This window comes from Lepus europaeus, chromosome 16 (assembly GCF_033115175.1).
Source record: "Lepus europaeus isolate LE1 chromosome 16, mLepTim1.pri, whole genome shotgun sequence".
Taxonomy (NCBI): domain Eukaryota; kingdom Metazoa; phylum Chordata; class Mammalia; order Lagomorpha; family Leporidae; genus Lepus; species Lepus europaeus.
Window position 1 is genome coordinate 41,108,821 of NC_084842.1, and position 24,845 is coordinate 41,133,665.

The 24,845-nt window shown below is 40.9% G+C and overlaps 1 protein-coding gene across 2 annotated transcripts in view; it reads right to left on the bottom strand.

Annotated features, from left to right (window-relative positions):
- The window catches only part of PALLD (palladin, cytoskeletal associated protein), a 446,867-nt gene that overhangs the window by 192,573 nt on the left and 229,449 nt on the right, over positions 1 to 24,845 (bottom strand). For both annotated transcript variants that reach the window (XM_062213617.1, XM_062213618.1), the window contains one exon: positions 23,562 to 23,904. In XM_062213617.1, coding sequence (XP_062069601.1) covers positions 23,562 to 23,904 — 343 coding nt within the window. The remainder of the gene's footprint in view (positions 1 to 23,561; positions 23,905 to 24,845) is intronic.

Consider the following 24,845-nt stretch of genomic DNA (forward strand, 5'->3'; position numbering starts at 1 on the left):
CCACGTAGGAGACCTAGGTAGAGTTCCCGGCTCTTAGCTTCAGCTGGCCCACTCCTGGATGTTGTGGGCATCTGGAAAGGGAATCAGTGGATGAGAGAGCTCTGCCTGTCTGTCCCTCTGCCTTTCAAATACAGTGAAAATAAATAGGGGCTTGTGCTGTGGCGTAACAGACAAAGCTGCCTCCTGCGAGGTGGCAATCCACATGGGTGCCAGTTGGATTCCCAGCTGCTTCATTTCCAATCCAGCTCCCTGCTAATGTGCCTGGGAGTGCAGTGGAAGATGGCTCAAGTACTTGGGCCCCTGCACCCATGTGGGAGACCTGGCTCCTTGCTGTGCACTAGGCCAGCCCCAGCTGTTGTGGCCATCTCGGGAGTGAACTAGCAGATGGAAGATATCTCTCTCTCCCTCCCTCCCTCTCCCTCTCTCTCTATAACTCTGACTTTCAAAGAAAATAAATAAATCTTAAAAAAATAAGTAAAAATTTAAAATAAAAATATAAGGAAAAATCGCTACTTTGACCTCTTTATTTATTTTACCTTTTAAAAACCTTTCTTAAACACCCTATGTTTTTCTGGTCACGGTCCTTGGCCTTAAAGAACTTTGTTTTCGTTTTTTGTTTTTTTTTAATTTCCAATAAACCTTGCATATTCTGAGCATCCCTAAAAGCAAACAAATGTGGAGGAATGATTGTTTTTTTCTCCAAGGGAAAACTACAGGACACCTGCCTTATCAATGCAGTTATTCTGAGGTTACCCCAACCTTTACATACCAAATTTCTTCTGCATACAATGACTCAAGCCTTCTATAGATCATCTCCAGATTTGCTTTTTTAAATCACTTAGCTCTGATGAGGGATTCCAGATGGCCATAGAGAGAAGGCCAGTGTTTGCCGCCTCCTCCATCAAAATACTCCAAAGCGGCTGTGTGTACAGGTGAGTGCTGGAGGAGCAGCACAAGCGCTGGTGGCAGAGAGGTAGGAATCCAGTGGCACAAACAGAACAGGCACAGCAGTTTGGAGAGAGGAAAAAGAGAAGAAGGCTAATCCCAGAGGTGTCTGTGACCTGGCCCAGGGGATGCCCTATGGCTGAGGGGAGAGTAAGCAGGAGAGAGCAGGCAGAACCCACCCGCACAGACCTCTCACCTGGGCGATTGTCCTGGAGAAGAATCCTGCCACCATGGACCAGCAGCTCAATGAGGAGCGCTCCCTGGAAAACTTGGACTCCCAGAATTCAGAGGGTGATGCAAAAGGTTCCCTCCCCCACTCCTCAGAGCAGGGATGGTGGTGTGGAGGGGAGGTACCATCTTGAGAGGGGAATCCCTCATGAGAAGACCTTGCCTGTCTTCATTCAAGGGGCCCAGGACCAGGAAGAATGAACTCTAGTGTTCTGGCTGGGCCCAGCAGGGCAGGTAGGCCAGAGCCCAGGTCCACACAGCACTCTGCTCCGTCACATACAGTGGGGCATGGCGGCTGGGATAGACAGTCCCCAGGATTCTAGAAATCAGGAGGCAAGTCCCATGAGAATTGAGAGCCATCCTCTTCCCTACTGCTTCCCATCCCTGGCCCATGTGGAAAATCAGAACTAGAAAAAGCAACTCAAATTAATATGGAAACACAAAAGATCCCAAGTAGTCAAAGCAATCTAAAACAATAAAAACAAAGCTGGAGGCATCACAATGTCAGACTTCAAGACATTCTACAGGGCAGTTATAATCAAAACAGCCTGGTGCTGGCACAAAAACAGACATGCAGACCAATGGAGCAGAACAAAAACCCTAGAAATTAACTCCTACATCTACAACCAACTAATCTTTTAACAAAGGAGCTAAAATCATTCCCTAGAGAAAGGACAGTCCCTTCAACAAACAGTGAAGGGAAAACTGGTTTCAGACATGTACAGATCTGAAATGAGACCCCTACCTTATACAGAAATCAACTCACAATGAGTCACGGATCTAAACTTAAGATGTGAAACCATCAAACTATTACGGGAAAATAATGCAAGACATTGGCCTGGCAAAGAATTCTTGGGTAAGACCCCATAAGCACTGGCAATGAAAGCAAAATTTGACAAATGGGATTGCATCAAGCTAAGGAGTTTCTGTACAGCAAAGGAAACAATTAACAAAGTGAAGAGGCAACCAGCAGATCAGGAGAATATATTTGCAAACTATGCTTTGGATAAAGGATTAATATCCGGACTATATCAGGAGCTCAAGAAATTCAACTTTAAGCAAAGAAATAATCCAGTTAAGGAATGGGCAAAGGATATGAACAGATTTTTTTTTTCTTTTTTAATGTTTTATTTTTTATTTGAAAGGCAGAGTTACACAGAGGAAGAGACAGGGATATCTTCCATCGGCTGGTTCACTCCCCAAATGGTTGCAATAGTCAGGGCTGGGCCAGGCTAAAGCCAAGAGCCTGGAACTCCATCCAGGTCTCCCATGTGGGTGCAGGGACCCATAGACTTGGGCCATCTTCCACTGTTTTCCCAGGCACATTAGTGGAGAGCTGGATCATAAGAGCAGCAGGGACTCAAAATGGTGCCCATATGAGATGCTGGTATTGTAGGCAGTTTAACCAGCTGTGCCACAATGCCGACCCCAGACATTTTTCAAAGGATGAAATACAAATGGCCACAGACACATGAAAAAATGCTCAGGATCACTAGCCATCAGGGAAATGCTAATAGAAACCCACAATGATATATTTACCCCATTCCAGTTAGAAAAGCTATCATCCCAAAATAACAAATGTTGGTAAGGATGTGGAAAAGGTACCCTAATACACTGCTGGTGGGACTGTAAACTGGTACAACCATTACGGAAGATAGTACCGAGACTCTTCAGAAAGGTAAACATAGGTCTGCCACATGACCCAGCTTCCCTATTCTTGGGAACATAATCCAAGGGAAACTAAATCAACATATGAAACAGATACCTGCACTCTCATGTTTATAGCAGTCCAATTCACAATAGCTAAGGTATCAAACTAGATATCCATCAACTAATGGCACTAATGTGCCATCAACTAATGACTGGACAAAGAAAATGTTGTATACACACATGATGGAATATTACTCAGTCATGAAAAAGAATTAAATCCAGACATTTGGAACAAAATGAATGGAGCTGGAGATCACTTTGCTATGTAAAATAAGACAGAATCAGAAAGATCACATGCTTTCTCTTATTTGTGGAAGTTACTAGATAAAATTTGTGTGGACATCATATCATTTGGTCTAAGTTATAAATATAAATACTGCTTCATTGAATCAAACCATGTTCTTGACATACACCCTACCCTTCTTTCCCCATATTACAAACATTGTCATGAATTCTCACTTTCTGATATTAATATCTCTATTCTCAAGAAAAAATTATATATGTGTATGTATATAATGTCTACATTTGAAATGAATGTGGCACAGTATTTTTATAAAGTTAAATTGTAAAAATAAAAAAATAAACTTTAAAAAAGTAACTTACTTACCACTTAGCACTAAATCACTCACATTTACCTGGTAACAGGAGGGGAAAAGGTGAAGCGGGAACTCCAAGGATTTCGACAAGAAAATGAGAGGAGTTCTTTGGAAATTCTGTGTACACATACAAGACACTGTGCAACAGGGATTCCTCTGATGCCGCAAACAGGCATGCTGTTAGTTTGCACAGTTCTCTGTCACAGGATGAGTTGGAGTGAATTTAGAAGCATCTCCCTAATAATACCTCACTTGGTTGTTGAAACAAAATGCTTACAGGGCTTTAGTATTTCCAAGCAGAAAGCATGACAAGCAAGCATTAATTTTCAGCCTTTAGCCATCAACGTATAACATGCATCACAAAACGCTTTTCCCAATGGTCTGCTAACAGTGTTTTCATCATGACTTTATTTCTGAACTTGCACAAAAGATCAAGTTGTCTACCAGCCTTTTGCAGCCTACCACCTGTAGTCTGAGATGAGTACTGCCCGCATCTGATATTCAGCTCACTGGAGTTCATGTGTGTAATTGCCAGGAACACAACGGTAATGTGAATGAGACAAAACCTTCTTGTAACAAGTCAGCAATTAGCTATTAACATTTTTTCCTTACCACTTTTGAAGGCGAAGGAAGAAAAATCTGCACAACATGGAATGAATTTATTGCAATTTTTTGCAAGCACTGTAAGTTGCTTATTTCAGAGTTAACTGTTAACATTTTCTTGGTAACCACAGAAACAATGATAGGTAAAATAAATGGGGCATTTGCCATGAGGCCCAGCTGTTAGCACACTATTTCAAGCAACTACAATTCTGTATGGAAGGCACTGTCACAATTCTTTACTGAAGAAGAAATTGAGATGTAGGAGCATTGAGTACCCTACGCAGGGATCACTGAGCTTGGAAGAGGTGGGGATTCTGTCTCTGTGCCATACTTCTTTCTGGAAAAAAATCTTTGTTAAAAACAAAACAAGAAGTCAGAAATGGCTACCTAATAAACATGGTAGACTGAATGGATGTGTTTATTTTTGTTCCTTCCTAAGATCCTGAAAAGATGAAAGCAAAGGATAGAAACATTTTAAGTTCATTGGAATTAAAAGCTAATGGATCAGGGGTACAGTTGGATCAGAGGAATAATTTCTAATTTTCTATAGCAGAGTGGAGTAACAATGCTGATGACATTTAATAGCCTACTTCAAAAATAGCTGGAAGAAAGGATTGTGGATGTTCCCAACACAAAGAAATGATAAATGTCTGAGTGATGGATATGCCAATCTCCTTCATCCGATCATTACACACTGTATACATGTATTCAAATATCACATTGTATCCATTAGTATGTACAATTACTATGTGTCAATTGAAAACAAAAATATATGTTAACAATAAAAAGACTTTGAATAGTTAACATTTGAAAATTAATGGATGAGCTGTCACTGACCTAGCAGGAAAGGAGAGCAGAAACCCAAATGCCTAAGAGGGAGAACCAAACAAGGACCCAATCAGGCCTTGGACCCCTCTGAAGGTGAGGGAGAGGCCTGACTGGCCGAAAATCTGCACAAGTACAGTCAGTCCCCCGCCCGCCTGCCCATTCCTTGTGGACGGGAGGCTATTTCTGTGGAGACAGCCAGAACAACTGCGGGCCCAGAAACACCTGAGGGGCAAGAGAAGAGGCTGGGAAGCTGGCGTGAGGTCTTAAACGTGTGCATCTCTACATAAATTATGAAAGCCTGCCTCCTTCTCCCCACACAGTCAGCAAAGATCTCCCCTGCCCTCTATCCTCCACCAGCCCAAGTAAGGTAGCTGACAGTCTCTCGTTTTTCTGTATTTATGTATTGATTTATGAGAGAGAGAGAGAGAGAGAGAGTCTTCCCCCTACTGCTTCACTCCCCAAATACCCACAACAGCTGGGGTTGGTCAGGCTGAGGCCAGGAGCCAGGAACTCAATCTAAGTCTCCTTTGTGGATGGTACGGCCCCACCTATTTGGGCCATCACCTGCTACCTCCCAGGATGACCCTCTCAGGAAGCTGTATTTGGGAGCAGAGCCAGGAGTCAAACCCAGGCACGTGATACAGGATGTGGGTGTCCCCAACTGGTGTTTTAACCTCTACAGCAAATGCCCATCCCAACTGAATATCTTTCTCTCTGAATGAATTGATTAAATCAGGGGAAAATATCTGATGACCCAGGCAATTTTGGGTCCATGTCCAATTCTAGGGTGAAGTTTGTCACTTGACAAATCTCAACCAAGCTTACAGTTTCCAATCTTGTACCTACTTTGTGCCAAAGTTCATGAGACACTTATAAAATCCCTGAGCATGAAATTTGGTCCAAACACACATATAGAATAAAAGGAACTTTAATGAATAGCGATAGTACAGGGAATAGGGAAAAAACAAAACTAACAAAATGACAACGGGCCTCTCTCTCAAAGACTCAATAATTAATGAGATAAAGAACACCATTGCATTCCTGAAATGGAACATTTTCTGTAAAAAAAAAAAATAGAGGATGAGAAAGAAATCTTGGGAATTAAAAATACAAGAATAGAAGTAACAAATTCAACATAAAGGTAGAAATCAAGGGTGAAGAGATCTTCAGAAAGCATACAAAACAAAAAAGAATTAAGCAAAAATGTCAATTTAGGAGCTTTAACATCACAATAATACAAATTTCAAAAAAAAACAAAAATTGGAGAGGAAATTAAAATAATAAAATTTTCAGAGCATATAGAGTTTCCAGCCTGTCTTCTCTAAAAATATTACATATCATCACAAAATTTCAGAGTACTAAGAGTAAAGAGAAAATTCTACACATCTTGAGAATGAAAAAAAAATAGGTCATATTTAAAGGATCAGATAGTATTAAGCTTTGCTAAGATAATAGAAGAAACTGGAATCTGAAGCAATGTCTTCAACATTCTTAGCAAAAACCTATAATTCCAAACCCAGCTAAATTGCCCCTTTAGCGTGAGAACAGAATAAAGACATTTTTTGGCCAAGTAGGGTCTAGAAACTTAATGTGTTCTGTATCCCTTTCTTGGAAGCTACTGGAGGGTATTGTTTCTGATAAATGAAAAAAATATATAAAGTTAAATATATGGTGTTTAAGAATCAGTGGAACCACAATAGGAAAAGTGTGAAAAGTACTCCCAGGATGAAAAGAAATCCTAGGGGAAGAGCAGTGCATTAAGCTAATCAAGAATGGAACAGATGGTGGGGGAATTCCAAGAGGGGGTTTCCTGTATTATGAGCAGAAAAATGATGTTTAAGAGAATGCCCATTAGCTGCACTGTGATCCCAATAAGATCTGGCAGGGATACAGACAGTTCATTGTTTAGGCAAAATTTCTATGAGAATGGAAAAGTAAGAAGAAACTAATGAATAAACATCATTTATAAAATATTTCAATCATTAGTGGGGATTACTTATATTTATACAAGGTCTCTGAAATAATTTTATGTGACAAATAGTTTCCTATTTTGATGTGCTAGTGTAAAATATGTTCAAGTTATATAAGAAGTGGCTATGAATTTATGCAAGAAAAATGTCAGAGAATGTATTCTTAATCCCAGCACAGGATGGCAATAATTGCTTCTGTCAGAAACCTGTGACTTGCCTTTGTCAGGGGTGGAGCACCCAGCACAAGTTAGAGATTCTTGGCTTAGGAGTATACATGGTGGTTTTTAATTTCTGTAAGTTTCATGAAAATTTTCTGTTTAAGCAAAATACTGAAGTACATGCTAAAGTCAACAAAAACACAGAAATGAACATATTTTGTTCTCTCAGAATAAGAAACGTTGGTACTTAAAAAATTTCATTTGAAAATAGATCACAGGAGAAATCTGTCACTAGGAAGATAAATGACTTTGTTGATCTAGGATTTATATCTGACAGATTGCTCATAACTAAGTGGAATACAGTGCAGTATGGTTATTTTACCCTGTCCTATAATCTGAAATTAGATCTATACCAGACCATGTGGACTGTGGACTGTACACATCCAAACAATTGGAGTTAGTGTTGGAAACTTTTCAAAATTCAAGTTCTTAAGAAAATGGCTGCCAAACTCAGGCCAATCTCAGACTCAGCCGTATAGGGTGGCCTCCCAAGATCTCTCAAGGTTGGTTGTCCTTGATCTTTCCTAGGCCCACTCAAATTTACTTTATGTGTTTGGAAGCTGAGCTGAACCGAGGCTAAGGATTGAGTATTTGCCTGCCTGCATTTCATCTACTCCAAGATACTTGCGTATGAGAAGGAGTGGATTAGAAGCCACACCAGGTCCAGAGCAAATGTGCATAGTATTTTATGGGGCCAGCGCTGTGGCTCACTTGGTTAATCCTCTGCCTGTGGCACCGGCATCCCATATGGGCCCCAGGTTCTGGTCCCAGCTGCTCCTCTTCCAGTCCAGCTCTCTGCTGTGGCCTGGGAAGGCAGTGCAGGATGGCCCAAGTGCTTGGGCCCTGCACCAGAGGATGGCCCAAGCGCTTGGGCCCTGTACCTGCATGGGAGACCAGGAGGAAGTACCTGGCTCCTGGCTTCAGATCGCCGGCCATAGCGGCCATTTGGGGGGTGAACCAATGGAAGGAAGACTTTTCTCTCTGTCTCTCTCTCTCTCACTGTCTAACTCTACCTGTCAAATAAGCAAAAATAAATAAATAAATAGAATTTTAAAAATTAAATTAAATTTAAAAATAGTATTTTACAACAGAACACCAGGTAAAGTCTAAAACCACAGAGAAATTCAGCTGGTGGCCTCCTTTGTTCTACCTAAAAGGACAAAGAATTCAGGCAAGACTTAAAATGGGCATCTTCTTTGTCCAATTTTACTTCCATTTTTTGCTGGAATACAATTCCAATTTATTTACTACTATCATCAAGAGTGTAAAATAAAACTTCATCTTAGAAGGGCAGTTTTTGGTCTTTCATTGTAAGTATAAAAGAAGCAAATGTAAATTTCTCTCTAGCCGACATACGGATTAAAATGGGGCCAATGGTCCTCAGAGAGTGAAGACCTTCTGGAACCACTTGCTTCCTTCTAGAAACCTCCTCCTGCAAATTTTTGGTTAAAATAAAAATTCTTTGTATTCCTCTCCAGTAAGACAGCTGTTTAGTGTAACAAAATCTTAATAATTACAATAACTAAATATACTTCTGCTTTTCAAAATAAAATGAGAACCAATATAACTTAAAATTCCTGCTGTTTTTCTGGAAAACTTCAACACAAATTAACCTCTCCTATATTTGCAAACTGCTTTATGATAGAATAAAGATACATGTATTTATGTTACAGAGGCTGCCCTTTGAAGAAAGCAAGAGTTACGAAGGAAAGGAAGGTAGCAGTCACGAAAACACGGTCATTTGGAGTAAGAATTTACCACAAAAGCTAAAACCGTATGGAAATCCAAGATACAAGCTCTATTTTAGAAATTACAGAGAACAAAAGACATTTCTTATTTTTCATTGCATTGTACTCAGGCCACCTTTTGTGGTTTTTTTTTTTCTACAAACATTATTGAGCATAATGATACATCCTTGAAACCAGATGGCATATAAACTATTTCAACAAAGGCAGAAACAAGGGCAAGAAAATATTTGTGGTCTTTCCAGAAATCTTTCACAACCTTCACATTTAATGACAATTACTAGGAAAGCAGCAAGTTTGCAATTGTGGGTGAGGCATATAATTACCCATATTTGACCTATTTATAAACTTCTCTGAGCTAAATACCAGATAGCTGCCCCTACTCTTTCTGATTCTCAACATATAAAGTAAAAATAGTGGGATAGCATTATAGGCATTCAATTGTCTTACTAGCTTTGTATGAGGGAGCCACAGCTGGAGTCCCTCAAGTGCTGCCTACTATGCACATCATACATCATTACATTTAAATAGCATAACAGACCTGGAGAACATTGTGAAACGGAAAAGGGCACAGAGCAAAGATATTTTCAGGACTTCCGAGTTGAGATGGCATAAAGTAGTGGGACTGGAGATTAATTAAATGTACATATTTTGAAGGCATCGTCAAAAACCTTCACAGCCCATATACATCCTTCCCATGGCCTTGATAAAGCAGGGTCAGTATTATTCTACCAGGGCACCTCCCATGCACAGGTCAGAAGGCATGAGCCTCACACAGGACACTGCACTTATTGGCGGTTTCCCTTTCTTTGTTTTCAGTTACCTGTAGTCAACCATGGCATGATGGAAAATTATAGAAATCAACAATTCATAAGTTCCAAATGACAGGCATTCTGAAAAAGATAATGAAACCTTGCAGTTGCCCATGTGGAACATGAATCATTCCTTTGTCCAGTGTATTCACCCTGTATGTACTGCCAGCCTGTTGGTCACTTTGTAGCCATCTCAGCAGACTGACTAGATGTTCAAGTAACCCCACATAATGGCCTCAAACCACTGGGAGTAATGATGCTGGCAATTCGGGTAAACCAAAGAGTAGCCATAAAAAGCCTCTTTTAAGTGAAAAGGTGAAAGTTATTGACTGAGCGAAGAACAATAATTGTATGCTGAGGTTACTGAGATGCGTGGTAAGAATGGTTCTCCTATCTGAAGTCATGCAGAAGGAAAAAGAAATGCACACTGTTGTGCTGCCGCACTTCAAACTAGAATACTTATGGCCACAGTGCATGATAAGTGCTTAGTTAAGAGAAAAAAGGAGTTAATGTTGTGTATGTATATAAAAAAATCATTTATACAAGGTTTAGTGATATCTGTATTTTTTTTTTTTTTTTGACAGTCAGAGTGGAGAGTGAGAGAGAGAGACAGAGAGAAAGGCTTCCTTTTGCCGTTGGTTTACCCTCCAATGGCCACCATGGCCGGTGCACTGCGGCCGGCGCACCACGTTGATTTGAAGCCAGGAGCCAGGTGCTTCTCCTGGTCTCCCATGCAGTTGCAGGGCCCAAGGACCTGGGCCATCCTCCACTGCCTTCCCGGGCCACAGCAGAGAGCTGGACTGGAAGAGGAGCAACCAGGACAGAATCCAGCGCCCTGACCGGGACTAGAACCCGGTGTGCTGGCACCGCAGGCCGAGGATCAGCCTATTGAGCCGTGGCGCCGGCCCAATATCTGCATTTTAATCATCCATTGACAGTCTTGGGATATAAACCCTGTGGGTAAGGGGGAACTACTGTTCAAAAGGTCTTCAAAAAGCTTATGGAAAATGTATATTACAAAAAACCAAACTAGGGTGGGTACTGTGTGCCTCAGACACGCATATCCCTCATCTGCATGCTTGGTTTGAGTCCCAAGTAGTCCGTGCTTCCAAACCAGGTTCCTATTAATGGACCTGGAAGGCAGTAGAGGATGGCACAAATACTTGGGTTCCTGGTTCCTGGCTTTAGCCTGGCCTATCCCCAGCTGTTGTGTGCATTTAGGGAGTAAGTCAGCAGATGGAAGATGGCTCAACCCATCCATCTATCATTCAGTCAACCTCCCCTTCCTCATTCTGCCTTTCAAATAAATAAATACACCTTTAAAAAAATTTGAAAAACTATGTATGGACTACAAATTTTTCTGCGCCAAAATAAATTTATATTTTAACTCTATTTCCCACAAATTATCTGAAGTACCCTTATATACTCCAACAGCAAAGTCTGGGGTTTTAGTCACAAGTAATTTATATTCTTTTTGAATGATCAAGCTGATAGGTGTGCTAAGATTTATGTGAGGGGTTGGTGTTGTGGCATAGCAGGTAAAGCTGTTACTTGCAACACTGTAATCCCATATGGGAGCCAGTTCATATCTTGGCTGCTCCACTTTGATCCAGCTCCGTGCTGATGGCTTGGGCAAAAGCAGCAGAAGACAGCCCAAGTGCTTCGTTCTCTTGTCACCCATGTGGGAGACCCTGAAGAAGCTACAGGATCCTGGCTATTGTAGCCATCTGAGGAGGGGACCAGTAAATGGAAGATCTCTCTCTCTCCCTCCCTCCCTCTTTCCTTCTCTTTCACATAAATAATCTTTAAAAAAAAAAAGATTCATGTGATTTATCCAACTTGTTTCATGAAAATCTAAGCATTTTATCAAATTAAAAATATACATTATTAAAATTGATTGAAAAATGTCTAATTCATTCCTTATCACATACAGAAAGGGTTTAAAAATTAAAACTACGTTGATTCCAGTGTGATCCACAAGGTTTATATAATCATAATGTTAGTCAAGTAAGGCAACAGTCATTCTTAAGTCTGCTGAGAAAATGAACCCTCCCTCTGCTTTGAGACATGTAATAGAAACCAACTAAAATAAACCTCGCTGTTACTAATGTCCTCTCCATTAGGTGATGCATTAGTCTGAATGAAAAGCTTACACATTTACAGAAAAAACAAATCAATGGTAAAAAATTGGCAGCCTAATGTTTACCAGTCTGCAGAGACAGAAATAAATTCCCCAGTAGTACAAGTTGAGATAGAAAATGAAATTCAATAAATATGAATTAGAGCATCATTAATTGAGAATAATCATCTTAAAATGTCCACATACTAGAAACAGTCTTATTCAAAACCCAGGTCGGGGGTCTTGCATAGAAATTAGTAACCACAAAATGGCTCATGGTGCTGCAATGTGACGGAGATACAGGGCACTAAAGAAGTGGGAATTACACTGCACATGGCTCCCCTGGCTTCCAACTACAATCTCCCCACACTTCCTGAACTCCCAGCCGCAATCCCCAGGATGATGTCATCAGTCCCTAGCTTTCCCTCCTCAGATGTAACCCCCAGCCCCGCCCCTCCGACAGCTCTCTTCTTCCCCTTCCAGTTCTTCCCCCAAGGTCCCTTTTCTAAATCCCTTCCATTACCTGTGGGATTCCTTAACTGTTTCCAGCCAAACTCTCAGCTTCCTCAAACTTTCTCATTGGCAGCGCTTCGTCTTACTGAACTCTGGCTTTCCCTGACGGTGCAACTAACCTCATCACGATCTTGCCTGAGCTCTCTCTTTCCCAAAGCTACACGTGGCGCAACAGTTCTGCCATCAGCACTCAGAATCCGCTTCTCTTTTGAAGTCCATGCACTCCACCTATAATCACCCTTTTCCCCACTTGTCACCAACAACCTTGGTCACTTCCTCACTTTTCCCAATTTCTTCACTATTTAGCATTTGGTTTTCTGCCATCACCTTTGGCCACCATCCATATTCATGTTTCTTGTAATGTCTTGACTTTATGGTTTCTTCACTGCTTTCTATAGTCCTGTGACCTGAACTTCCACTTGAACTATCCACTCAAACAGCTATATCTTACATTCTATTATCACTTAGAAGGAGTTTTCCTGAAGATTTTGAACTTTCAGAATCCTTTCTTTGGTCACAACTACTGTTCTCTTTCCACACTTCCCTATCTCACACTCCCTTTTGTCATTTTCATTGTGGGTGCAACTTCCATTTTCTTGACCCCTTCCATTTTCATGGGTCCTTTCTATTTTTCCTTAAGCCTTGACCTGGCTTAATCTAGTTACTTTTCTAACCCTACACAGTGCTTGGAAGATGATCTCAATACTTCTCAAGGATCATCAAATTAAATATGAGGGTACTTCAAGAAGTTCATGGAAAATGGGTAAGTGGATTTGGGTGCATACATTTTTAAAAATCTATGTACTGGTTTTTCACAATATGCATGTTACATGACCATTGGAAGACCCCTCACGTTACAGTATCCTCAATATGCCAGTATATATTACGTGCCCTGTGTGCACCTTCTGAATGCTGAGTGCAGCTGAAATAAAGTCACAGAGCCATGCTCACTGAGTTTTCATTCTTAAATTGCAAATGGGCTCTCACTGTTGTTAAGAAATATATTTATGTCTTGATAGCCCTCATTTTTCCTCATAATTCTTCCCGGTATTTCTTACTCTTTGTAATCCCACGGTTATCGTAACTGTGCTTCCTCACTCGGGAGATGCCTTCATTGCACACTTTCCTGACAATAGTGTCATGTCACGGGAGCCGGAATCTCAGTCTTTCTTTCACCACATCTTCCCTCCTTTACCAGTGATGCTCAAAGAGAAATTTTCATCTCACATTCTGTGGAAGGCCTCATATGGATTAAGCATGAAATGGTGGTCTTTAAAATATTTGGCTTCTTTGGGGTCTTAAAATTTTCAATTAGCTTATTCACATCACTTCCATCCCAATACCCAACACGTATGACTGAAGGAATGGGAGTTATGTGTATGGTAGGGCTGGGATGGTTACAAGAAAGGGTGTGTGGAGAGGCAAAGTCATCTTGGAATACAGCACATTCGCTGGGGAGGGCTCTCGAGGATAGGTGCTAACAATCCAGATGGAATCCTGGTTTCCATGTCATTGCTTTCTGGGAGAAGAGAGGGGAGATGAGAACGCTTGGAATCAGATTTCTGCTTCTAACTGTACTCAGCAGTGAGCTTGGCTACCTGTTATTTAGCAGGAAGCATCTACAGAGAATAAAATGCAATGAGGTTCAATGGAGGAGCGGGAATGGAAAAGCTGGAAAATGGGTGAGAGTTAATAAGAAAATACAGTCTGCTCAAAATCCCACTGCTCAAAAAAGCTGTTTGCACATTAATGTTTATTGCAGCTCAATTCACAATAGCTAAGACCAGGAACCAACCCAAATGCCCATCAACGGTAGACTGGATAAAGAAATTATGGGACATGTACTCTATAGAATACTATATAGCAGTAAAAAACAATGAAACCCGGTCATTTGCAACAAGATGGAGGAATCTGGAAAACATCATGTTGAGTGAATTAAGCCAGTCCCAAAGAGACAAATATCATATGTTCTCCCTGATCGGCGACAACTAACTGAGCACCAAAGGGGAAACCTGTTGAAGTGAAATGGACACTATGAGAAACAGTGACTTGATCAGCTCTTATCCCGACTGTTGATGTACAATGTAATACTTTATCCTTTTTAGTATTTTTTTGTTCTAGTACTATTGGTTGAACTCTATAATTAACACACAATTATTCTTAGGTGTTTAAATTTTAACTGAAAAGTGATCCCTGTTAAATATAAGAGTGGGAATAAGAGAGGGAGGAGATGTACAATTTGGGACATGCTCAATCGGACTTGCCCCAAATGGTGGAGTTAGAAACGTGCCAGGGGATTCCAATTCAGTCCCATCAAGGTGGCATGTACCAATGCCATCTCACTAGTCCAAGTGATCATCTTCAGTTCACAATTGATCACACTGATAGGTCTAAGAGTCAAAGGGATCACACAAACAAGACTAGTGTCTGCTAATACTAACTGATAGAATCAAAAAGGGAAAGAATGATCCAACATGAGAAGCGGGATACATAGCAGACTCATAGAATGGCAGATGTCCTAAACAGCACTCTGGCCTCAGAATCAGCCTTTAAGGCATTCGAATCTGGCTGAAGAGCCCATGAGAGTATTTTAGGCATGGAAAGCCAAGACACTCTGGGGGGAAAAAAAAAAGACCTAAATGAAAGATTTCTGTGAGTGAGATCCCAATGGAAAGAACGGGGCCATCAAAGGAGGCACCTTTCTCTGAAGGGAGGAGAGAACTTCCACTTTGACTATGACCCTGTCAGAATAAGATCGAAGTCGGCGAACCCATAGCCTTGGCAACTCATGACTAGAGCCTAGGGAGATTACTGACGCCATAAACAAGAGTGTCAAATTGTTAAGTCAACAACAGGAGTCACTGTGTACTTACTCCTCATGTGGGATCTGTCCTTAATGTGTTGTCCAATGTGAAGTAATGCTATAACTAGTACTGAAACAGTATTTTTACACTTTGTATTTCTGTGTGGGTGCAAACTGATGAAATCTTTACTTAGTATATACTGAATCGATCTTCTGTATATAAAGATGATTGAAAATGAAAAAAAAAACAGTTTTGAATTGGAAATTGCATAGAAAATTAATCAATTTTTAAAAAATATCATGTAGGATCTCTGTCCTTAATGTGCTGTACATTGTAATTTAATGCTATAGCTAGTACTCCAACAGTATTTTTCACTTTGTGTTGCTATGTGGGTGCAAACTGTTGAAATCTTTACTTAATATATACTAAACTGATCTTCTGTATATAAAGAGAATTGAAAATGAATCTTGATGTGAATGGAAGGGGAGAGGGAGCGGGAAAGGGGAGGGTTGTGGGTGGGAGGGAAGTTATGGGGGGGAAAGCCATTGTAATCCATAAGCTGTACTTTGGAAATTTATATTCATTAAATAAAAGTTAAAAAAAAAAATCCCACCACTCAAAGAGCCCCTGGTAACATCTTATTATTTCCTTCTAGTACACAATACATATTTTAGTTAGTGAATTATTTATAATTTACTTTTCATAAAATTAATAGTAAGCTGCATATATTTTTATCTAATATTTTCACTTAAAACTACATTTTTAATATTCTGACATATCTGAGCATATGTTTCATATGTGGCTCCATCTTATCTCTGAGCTTAGCTGTCTCCCTCTAAAAATAAAAAGTCCCTGTCCTCTATGGGAACTACTTTTTTCAACTCATTTTGTAATTACCAAAGGCACTGTTACACACATTTAGCAAGATGAGATGGAAATGTTGAGGAAAAACTGCATCATCATATAATGTGTCATGTAAAACATCTATTGTTTGAGATGGGCTTAGGGTATTTCTTATGGTTGGCTGAGCATCACAGAAATGTAGATATGGTGTCCAGAAATATTTCTAAGTATATTCTAGATACCAAACAAGATGTGTAACCATAAAAATAAGGACTCAGCCTTCTTCTGGGACTGAAATGAAACATTACATTCAGCAAGACACTAGCATAGCAACGCATTATTATGCTAATGCCTAAGAATTTGACACAGTGTCAGAGTCAACATTCCCATAAAACTCACGAGGAAGAATACATCAAAAATGTTATTCCTTAGTTAAAAGTTTCATACTTCAGGAAGTTCCTTGATTAGACTTTCCATTTCAGGGAGGGGCTTCTTTTTCAAAGTGATCCAACACCAACACTGTTTATGCAAAGTCATCATCACATTGTATTTATGAAGAATCCATACCTGCATAGCCAAGCACAGCGGCGTCTGCCCCCTCTGCCTCCCCCCACCCCCCAGCTCGGGCCCCCTGTAGAGCAGCCATGGTGTCTCTCACAGTCCTTACCCACCACGCTGTGATCACCAAGTTCCTCCAGCCTGGCCTCTCCCAGACGCATCCCTGCCTGACTCCTGCCTCTGCCCTACAGCCCCACAGGGCAACTCCTGCTCCCGTCGACATGAGCCTTTGGAGCAGATTTGTGTCATGTCTCACATCACAGGAGAACAGGCTTAGAGGGGCTGGATGCTCTGGGGTGGACAGCCGACATCCCATGTGTCATGGTCCCTTCTCTATGTTCCTTAGTTATCATCTACCAATGTGTCTGTTGATTGCTTGTGTGTGTAATTTTATAATAAATTGAAAAAACTACTTTCTGTCCTGTTTTTTAATCCCTGATTTTGAAGGCCCCTCTAGTTGCATAATTTGTATTTTCCCTGTTACTGAATTGCTTTTTATTTGACTATACTTAGCAGATGCTGAACATCATTTAACTAGTAATGGAAGCTGATACATATGGAACTCTCCAGAATTAAAAAAACACAAAACAATGGTTTATCTCCCAAACTTTGACAGACAAGGCATATGGGTTACACTGAAATTATTTTAAGAATTGGCCATTCTTCTACAAATTTGTGTAATGCTAAAAGATGTGTAGGATTTTGTGCACATGTGTATGTTTATGTTCTAGAGACACTAGATTACAGATTATTCTTGTTTCTTTCATCTTTGTGTTCTCTGCATCCATCATGACCCAACAGTTTCCAGATGCTTAATTATCAGGGAAGAAATGAAAAATGTACTAGCTCCTAAATATGTTTCTGTACACTTTCCTTAGCATTGTTTCATGATTATGTCTCTCTGACACTTTGTAACTTATTCTGTCCCAAATTGTCTTTTACATTCGCTTTGTCTTTTATGATTTTTGTTTTGCTTTGCTTTAAAAAAAAAAAACAAAAAAACAAATCTACGAGGTAAGGTCAACACAACAACAGAATCTAGGAAACTGCTTGTTTTCTAATGACACCCAGTAACATGGTGAGATCTTGAACCCGAGCTAGTAGAGGTTAAAGAATGGAAAAATGTTCAGCTTTCTAAGTTATGCCGCCCAAGCCACACATTGGCATTGGCATTGCAGTCCAACATAAACAGGACAGGAAGGGAGTAGCACAGAAGCTCTTAGCCTTTCATCACACGTCTGACATCTGATGGGGGTGTTAACACGTCAAGTACACATACCTTGCAACAGCAGTTTGATTGTACTGTGGCCAACTGACACTGCAAGTATGTACTAAACAGTTAAATGTCTCCTTAGCCCTTCCAAATGTCTCATTTTCTCTATAACACTTATTTTGCAAAAGACTTTTGTATTTGAAAGGCAGAGTCACAGAGAGAGAGAAAGAGAGAGAGAGACAGAGAGAGAGACAGCCAGGAGTGGGGGGGAGAGAGAGAGAGAGAGAGAGAGGTCCTCCATCCTCTGGTTCATTCCCCAAATGGCGAGGTCAGAGCCAGGAGCCATTCATCCTGGCCTCCCACATGGCTGACAGGGGCCCAAGTACTTGGACCATCTTCCACTGCTTTCCCAGAGCATTAGTGACAAGCTGGATTGGAAGCACCATAGCCCAGACTCAATCTGGCACTCTAACAATGGATGCTGATGTTGGGAGGGATGGCTTAACTCACTGTGCCACAATGCCAGCCCCTCTATAATGTTTAAAGCAAGATGTTAATCAAGTGAGGACATAGGAGAAATGAGGAAGAAGTTGGAAGGGTTCCCACATTAAGTAACTCAGAATTACACTCGAAAAATTTATCCATCCCTTGGGATTCCGATTCTTCATGTTCATCCAGTTTACAAGATAAATGATGTCAGCTGGAAAAGTCTGATACAATGGGAAAACTCTAGAATGAGCGAGGTTTGAAGACAGAAGCTCTGCGGTCTATCTAGGTAAAAAGTAAAGAACAAGCCGGCGCCGCGGCTCACTAGGCTAATCCTCCGCCTTGCGGCGCCGGCACACAGGGTTCTAGTCCCGGTCGGGGCACCGATCCTGTCCCGGTTGCCCCTCTTCCAGGCCAGCTCTCTGCTGTGGCCAGGGAGTGCAGTGGAGGATAGCCCAAGTGCTTGGGCCCTGCACCTCATGGGAGACCAGGAGAAGCACCTGGCTCCTGCCATCGGAACAGCGCGGTGCGCCGGCCGCAGCACGCTACCGCGGCGGCCATTGGAGGGTGAACCAACGGCAAAAGGAAGACCTTTCTCTCTGTCTCTCTCTCTCACTGTCCACTCTGCCTGTCAAAAAAAACAAAAACAAAAAAATAAAAAAATAAAAAAATAAAAAAATTAAAAAAAAAAAAGTAAAGAACAAACGGGGCGGAGATCTTTGTTGTGCCTCATTCATTCAAAAATATTTTTGAACATCCACTTGTCTAGTCTTATTCTAACAAGGTCCTTACATTTAAGGGCCCATGGAAAAGCAAAGAGAAAAGACAGTAAAGGGTCCCACTCTCTGGAAGCTTAGATCATAATACTGGGGGAAAGCAATACACAGACCAAAAGCCAGCAAGTAACTATCAGAAGTCAGGACATGGATATAGTCATGAAGGAGGGCGACTTATTGGAGGATGGCTAGAGGACTGCTGTAGATTGGGTGGTATGGGTTGGTGGTGACATTAAGTTGAGATTTGAAGAACAAGAAGTCATTAGAATGAGAACATTCCAAGGAGCAGAACAGTCTAAGCCAGGGAACAACTTGTACTTAAATTTGTGCTTAGGAGTGTAGGAGAACCAGTATGTAACTTCCAAATATAGAAAATCGGACACAGTTAAATCACCAATAAAAACAGTAGGACAGGCTGCTATTTCCCTCTCTTTTCTCTCATTCCTGCATATGCAAGACAATGATGCTTCCCTAATTCTAGGGAATTAAGGCTTGTTTTCATGAAGATGTGGCTTTATTTTTTGTCAGCCTACCACTGGACTGGGGTGTTACCCAAATCCCCAATGTCCTGGTAAGAATAATTTGAGGACATGCCCCTCCCTTGAGACAAGATCCACTGGAACAACTGGTATCTAAGGGTGGACTTGAAACAAAGCAGACACAGTAGTAAAATCTGTTCTTGTGGAAATGCTAACTCTATTTGAAATCATTTCATCCTTTTAAAATAGGAAATAATTATTTTTTAGAGAGGGGAAAGAGAAAGTACTAAAATAAGAGTTATTGATCTAGCATGGAAAAACTGTAAAGTCATTTCATTATTACCCTCCCAGTTAAAAAGCATGGACTTCCATGGTAAAGCATATATTTGGCACTGGAGTGACAAATAAGCATATTTTTATCTGCTGATCTGCCCTGCTCCTGAGTTTAAGGACTTGCCCATCGCTTCATCCTTCAGCAATCTCCCGTGTGGTTTCCCATTTTGCTTCTTCTACAGGTATGTTCTACCTCCTCCCACGAGACAAAGGGAAAATATATTAAAAAGGAAATAATAAAAAGAGCTTGAAAACAGTATATTGTTATTTATATATTGTTTGGTTTAATTAAGGAGGTGAGCTGAGGGGAAAAATAGGAGCATGCTTTTTTAAACACTTTGCAAATCACCTAATAAATTTAGCGTTCATAAGTTTTCCTACATGGCTTATTCCTAGGGATTCCATCATATGCATGCCTTGGAGGACTGAATGTGTTTGTGCGTGTGTGTGTGTGTGTGTATGTGCATATGTGTTACAGGAATAAAGAGAATCTGAAATTTTTATACTGACCCCTACATTTGTTTTGAATCTTCAGGCATCATTTGTATGGAAAAGGCAGCAACAGATTTATTTGGTGCACTCATAAGAAGGAAAAAACAACAAATTGTTAAGTTTGGTTTATGTTTATTCCTTTGTTTTCTTCTAATAAGAAATATGATTTAAGTACTATGTTGTTTCTTTTGTTCTGCTGAAGACTATGTATGTCAGCCACTGAGTCACAGAAATAACAATATTTTTTTCCTGGGTAGCAGTTAAGTGGACTTCATGGTTCCCTGACAAGTGGCAAGGCATCCCACAAATCCACAGTGCAGGGCACCTGGAGCTTATCAAATGGCCTACATTTAATTACACTCAGCTTAAACTTGAGGGACACTGAGGGATACAGAACTTGAGGTTGATCTATCTATCCATGATCCTGGGCCAGGAAACTCGGCCTCATGACAGGCAAGACAGACTCAGCCGGATATGTGGATTGGTGGCAAGTCTACTGATAAGGCAAGGATTTTTGTTGAATATGGGCTGGACTCCAAAGAAAGTGTTCATGACATTTCTATCTTTTGCTTTAATCTTGGATATTTTTTTCTCTTTGGATGATTGGTGTTGGAACTGAGACAGAAAAAAACAGAGTATTTTTTAAAAAAATAATTTTCCCCCAAGAACTGAAATTTTAAAAAAGCCCATTTCAGATTAATTCATTGCTGGAGTAAATGTTTTAATTCCTATTATTTGTCTTCTACCAAATGATTCCTATTAGTCTGATTACAAATGGGGAAGATGCATGAAATGCCACAGAACCCCAAATATGTCTCTCCTTCTACGAGAGGAAAAAATCATAGGCTGACAAGTAGAGATTAGAGCAAGGCATAGTTTTCCATTGCCAATCTTAGAGGCTAATGAAACGCCATTTTTTCCCCTTATTGTATGAAAAGAAATAAAAAGACATGTATAATGATTTTACTTGGCAGCTACCTGTAGTCATTAATTATCAATAATTTAGATGCCATTCTAAATTATTTACAGATGCCACTCAATAACATTTCTCTTTCAATGGATAGAACTTTCGAAACAACCAGCAAATCAACAGCATTGGTTACCTCAAGTGGGTGGGTTGGAAGAGGGGAAGCAAAGAGTATAGACTCTTTCTTTGGTGGTATCTGCATTGTTTGAATTGTCCCATTTATTTTGTAATGAAAATGAAGTCCAATGAAGTATGATATAACATATAGAAGTATCATCCCATATAATTTTCTGCCCAGTTAAATGGCAGGTAAGTGTACAATATTAAAATCATGAAGTAGTGCTCTAAGGATATATTTAAACACATGAAGATTTGAGAAAAAATACAGTAGTAAATGCTCGTATAAGGAAAGGCTATTTCTAAGCTAACAGATTCAGTGTTCAGCTGTTTTGCCTTTCCCTAAATTTCTTCATGAAAGGGGAGAACCCCTTCCTTCGAACTTCAAACACTGCCATTCATTTTTCCTACCTCTTATCTTGTATTGAGAATCTGAGTCACAAGCAAACCATGAGGTCACTCTTCATACCTGTGCTTAAGCTATGCACCTCTTTACCATCACCAAGTTGTTTTGTCTGCCTGTGTAGACACGCTTCCCCACCCCCACCAGACACAGCAACATCACTGTAAAGCAGAGCTCAAAGCTGGAGAGCTGTTGAAACTCCTGAGATAAGAAGGGCTGTAAATGCCTGTTAACAGCTCCTCATGTTTACTCTCCTGTGATTTATACTCAATTTATGATGGCCATTATAGTAGATACACTTCACTTAATCAAGAGGAAAGTCAGGTCCTGGCCATTAAACCCATTGCCTCCCTTGCTTTCCCAGGAGAGCGGATCCCTTGTTTCATTAAAAGGATTGCAAATACATATTCAAAATGCAAACATGAAAGAAGTCAGCAGCAGCAATTAATTTTATGGGCTGGTTGCTACCAGAGTATAAATCTCTTTTAAAGCCACCATTTTTTTTTTTAAACGCATTTTACCTGTTCAATCAATGGAGCCGGAGCACGGGTATTAAGTGTTCACCAGACCTTGCACACTACTCCAGAAACTAGTAGCCCCACTGACTCAATCAAGAGCCAGAGACAAAATGAGATAGTAATAGATTTTTGAAATGGCAAGAACAAGACTGTTCAGAAGTCTGTTTCTATAAGATTGTATATTGTTTTGTGAAGGTATTCTTTTGGATGGTTTTAATTTGCTTATTCTAATAATGTTCATGACATTCCCTTAGTAAACAAGAGTGACGTACACTTGGAAGAATTTATTCTAATAAAAATGTCTTATATAATCTCACATTACTAACAAGCGAGCTGTTCATAAACTGAAGACAGTAGGCTGTTCAGGATGAGGGCAGCAAAGAATAAATGACTTCTATCCTAAAGAAACCTTTCCTGCCCCAAATAAAAGACACCAGATATCAAATAAAAGACACCAGAAATAGATGGGGCTTTCCTAGATTCCAGAAAATTCATTCTCATGGAAACATGACCTGGTAGAAGCTCTATACATTTTATACAACTCTTATGTTTCCACTGACTTGCGTCAGGTCAGTAGTTCAAGGTCTGTTATGCTAGAACCTTTTGGGTTAATTTATTTCTGCCTCTCTGTGACACTGTAATGGCTCCATTCATAACAAAACTCTGCTGCGTGGTGCCAAGGGAAACAGCTCAGGCAAGGTTTATCATCCTAAGAAAATAATGGAAATCAAATACAAAGGTGGTACTCAGGGAAATATGCCATTCCATGGAATTCCAAAGCCAAGTGGGTTGTGCCACGAAGGGCCCTCTTCTTCACCCTCTTGGCCAGCACCAGCACTGCATTTCTATCCTCAGCTTCTAGACTTCCCCTGCTTATCCCTGAGTGAGTGAGCAGACCTCCTCACTGACAGTTATGCTGAAAACAGTTGGAAATGTTTTACAATAAACAGGCAGCCCCCTTTCCGTCCCCTCTGGGGAGTGGCTACCTCTGGCTACAATGTTTGAAGGTCACGCCACTCACAGCTATTTTCATAGCCATAACCAGTTATAGTTTTTAGCAAGCAACAGATTTAACCAAATTTTCTACTCATCTTCTGCATTTTGGGGTGTCTTTTCTATTTTTGAAGGACCCAAGAGGCCACAAGTTTGCACAAGTCAGGGACAATCTGTCTGCAGAAGAGGCGACACGCCCCATCCCTGAGTCTGGACAAATCATTTTTTCTAACCAGAGAGGAAATCTAGCAGGGGTATGGAAAGTGCTAGAAAACCATGCAGAAATACTCACAGTTTTGGCTTGGCAAGCAGAGGTGGTGGCTCCTTAGTGGGTGAAAGCAGGACAGCTGGCGTTGGAAGAGATTTATGACTGCTAGCTTTGCCATTAATCAGTCCATTTACTCCATGGCCGGGATGGACGCCGTTAGTTTCCCTCTCAGCAGAACTGAATTGCATTTGAAGAGCTGCCATGCTAAGTCCCAAGTCTGGGCTGTTCACCTGCTGGACCTCAGATGGTTTCTTCGAAGCCAACTCAAAGGAATTTGTCTCCAACAGTGGAGGGGGAGGTGGAAAGTGTTGGAAATGGTCATTGTTGGATTCACCCATTGAGTCATAGCTACAGTTTTCAGAGTTGGCTGAAGGAGAGGAGGGGGAGGGAAAAACAATGAGATGCTCCTGCTAGTTCAACCGGTGATTCTTGCACTTTCATTCATCTCTGGACAAACCCTCCTGCACTGCTGCACTGCTCCGTTGTTAGAGGTGAGGTGGCCGTGCTGTCCTCATTTGGAGCAGCGCACTGGCAGCTGGAGAGCCTGGCTCTTCCAAGCTTGTTCTGAGTGACAGCTACCTGTTCCATTGCCTAACTGAGCTCCCGTGTGGAAAAATCACCTACCAAGCCATTAACACATTTCAGATAGGAGCTAAAGCTAGGACTTGGAAAAACAAAATCACAACACAATCACTATGAGTTAAAACCTTGTCCTTTCACATTTTAGCCCCACAGGTCTGACTGAAGACCCTATCTGTCTCTACTAACATTGGCTTAAGCTGTAAAACTTTTATGTGAATATTCTTTCTATTTTTAAAGCCAAAAAAGGCCACCAATCTCTGAGTCCAAGTGAAATGTCTCGTAATGTCCTGGAATATGTTTTCCCATGTCAGATGATGGTCCCAACTGTAGCTCAGTTTAAGAGTTTATTGTTGTTGTTTCTGGTTTGGGTGGGATGGAGGGATGGATGGATGGCGAGCCTCTGGCAGCCAGAGTGGGCTGGGAGTACCATATAACAGACACGCACATACCCATATTGACAGTGAGAAGTGGGGACCGGCAAGTGGTGCCAGCCACCCTCTAGAGGAGTGAGCCAGGTGGGGCCAGGGTTGGGGGGAGCGTGGGTACCCCCTGCAATGCCCCGGGCCTTGGATGCAGGCAGATGAGCCCCACCCCACAATGTAAGAGATTTTTATTTGCAACTCTCAATAGACTGGAAGCATCTTGAGATTATATCTTTTTGGGATTCTTCACCTTTCCCAGCAGCCAAGAGAGCTCCCAGTCTGCACTCAAAAATGTGCACTGACG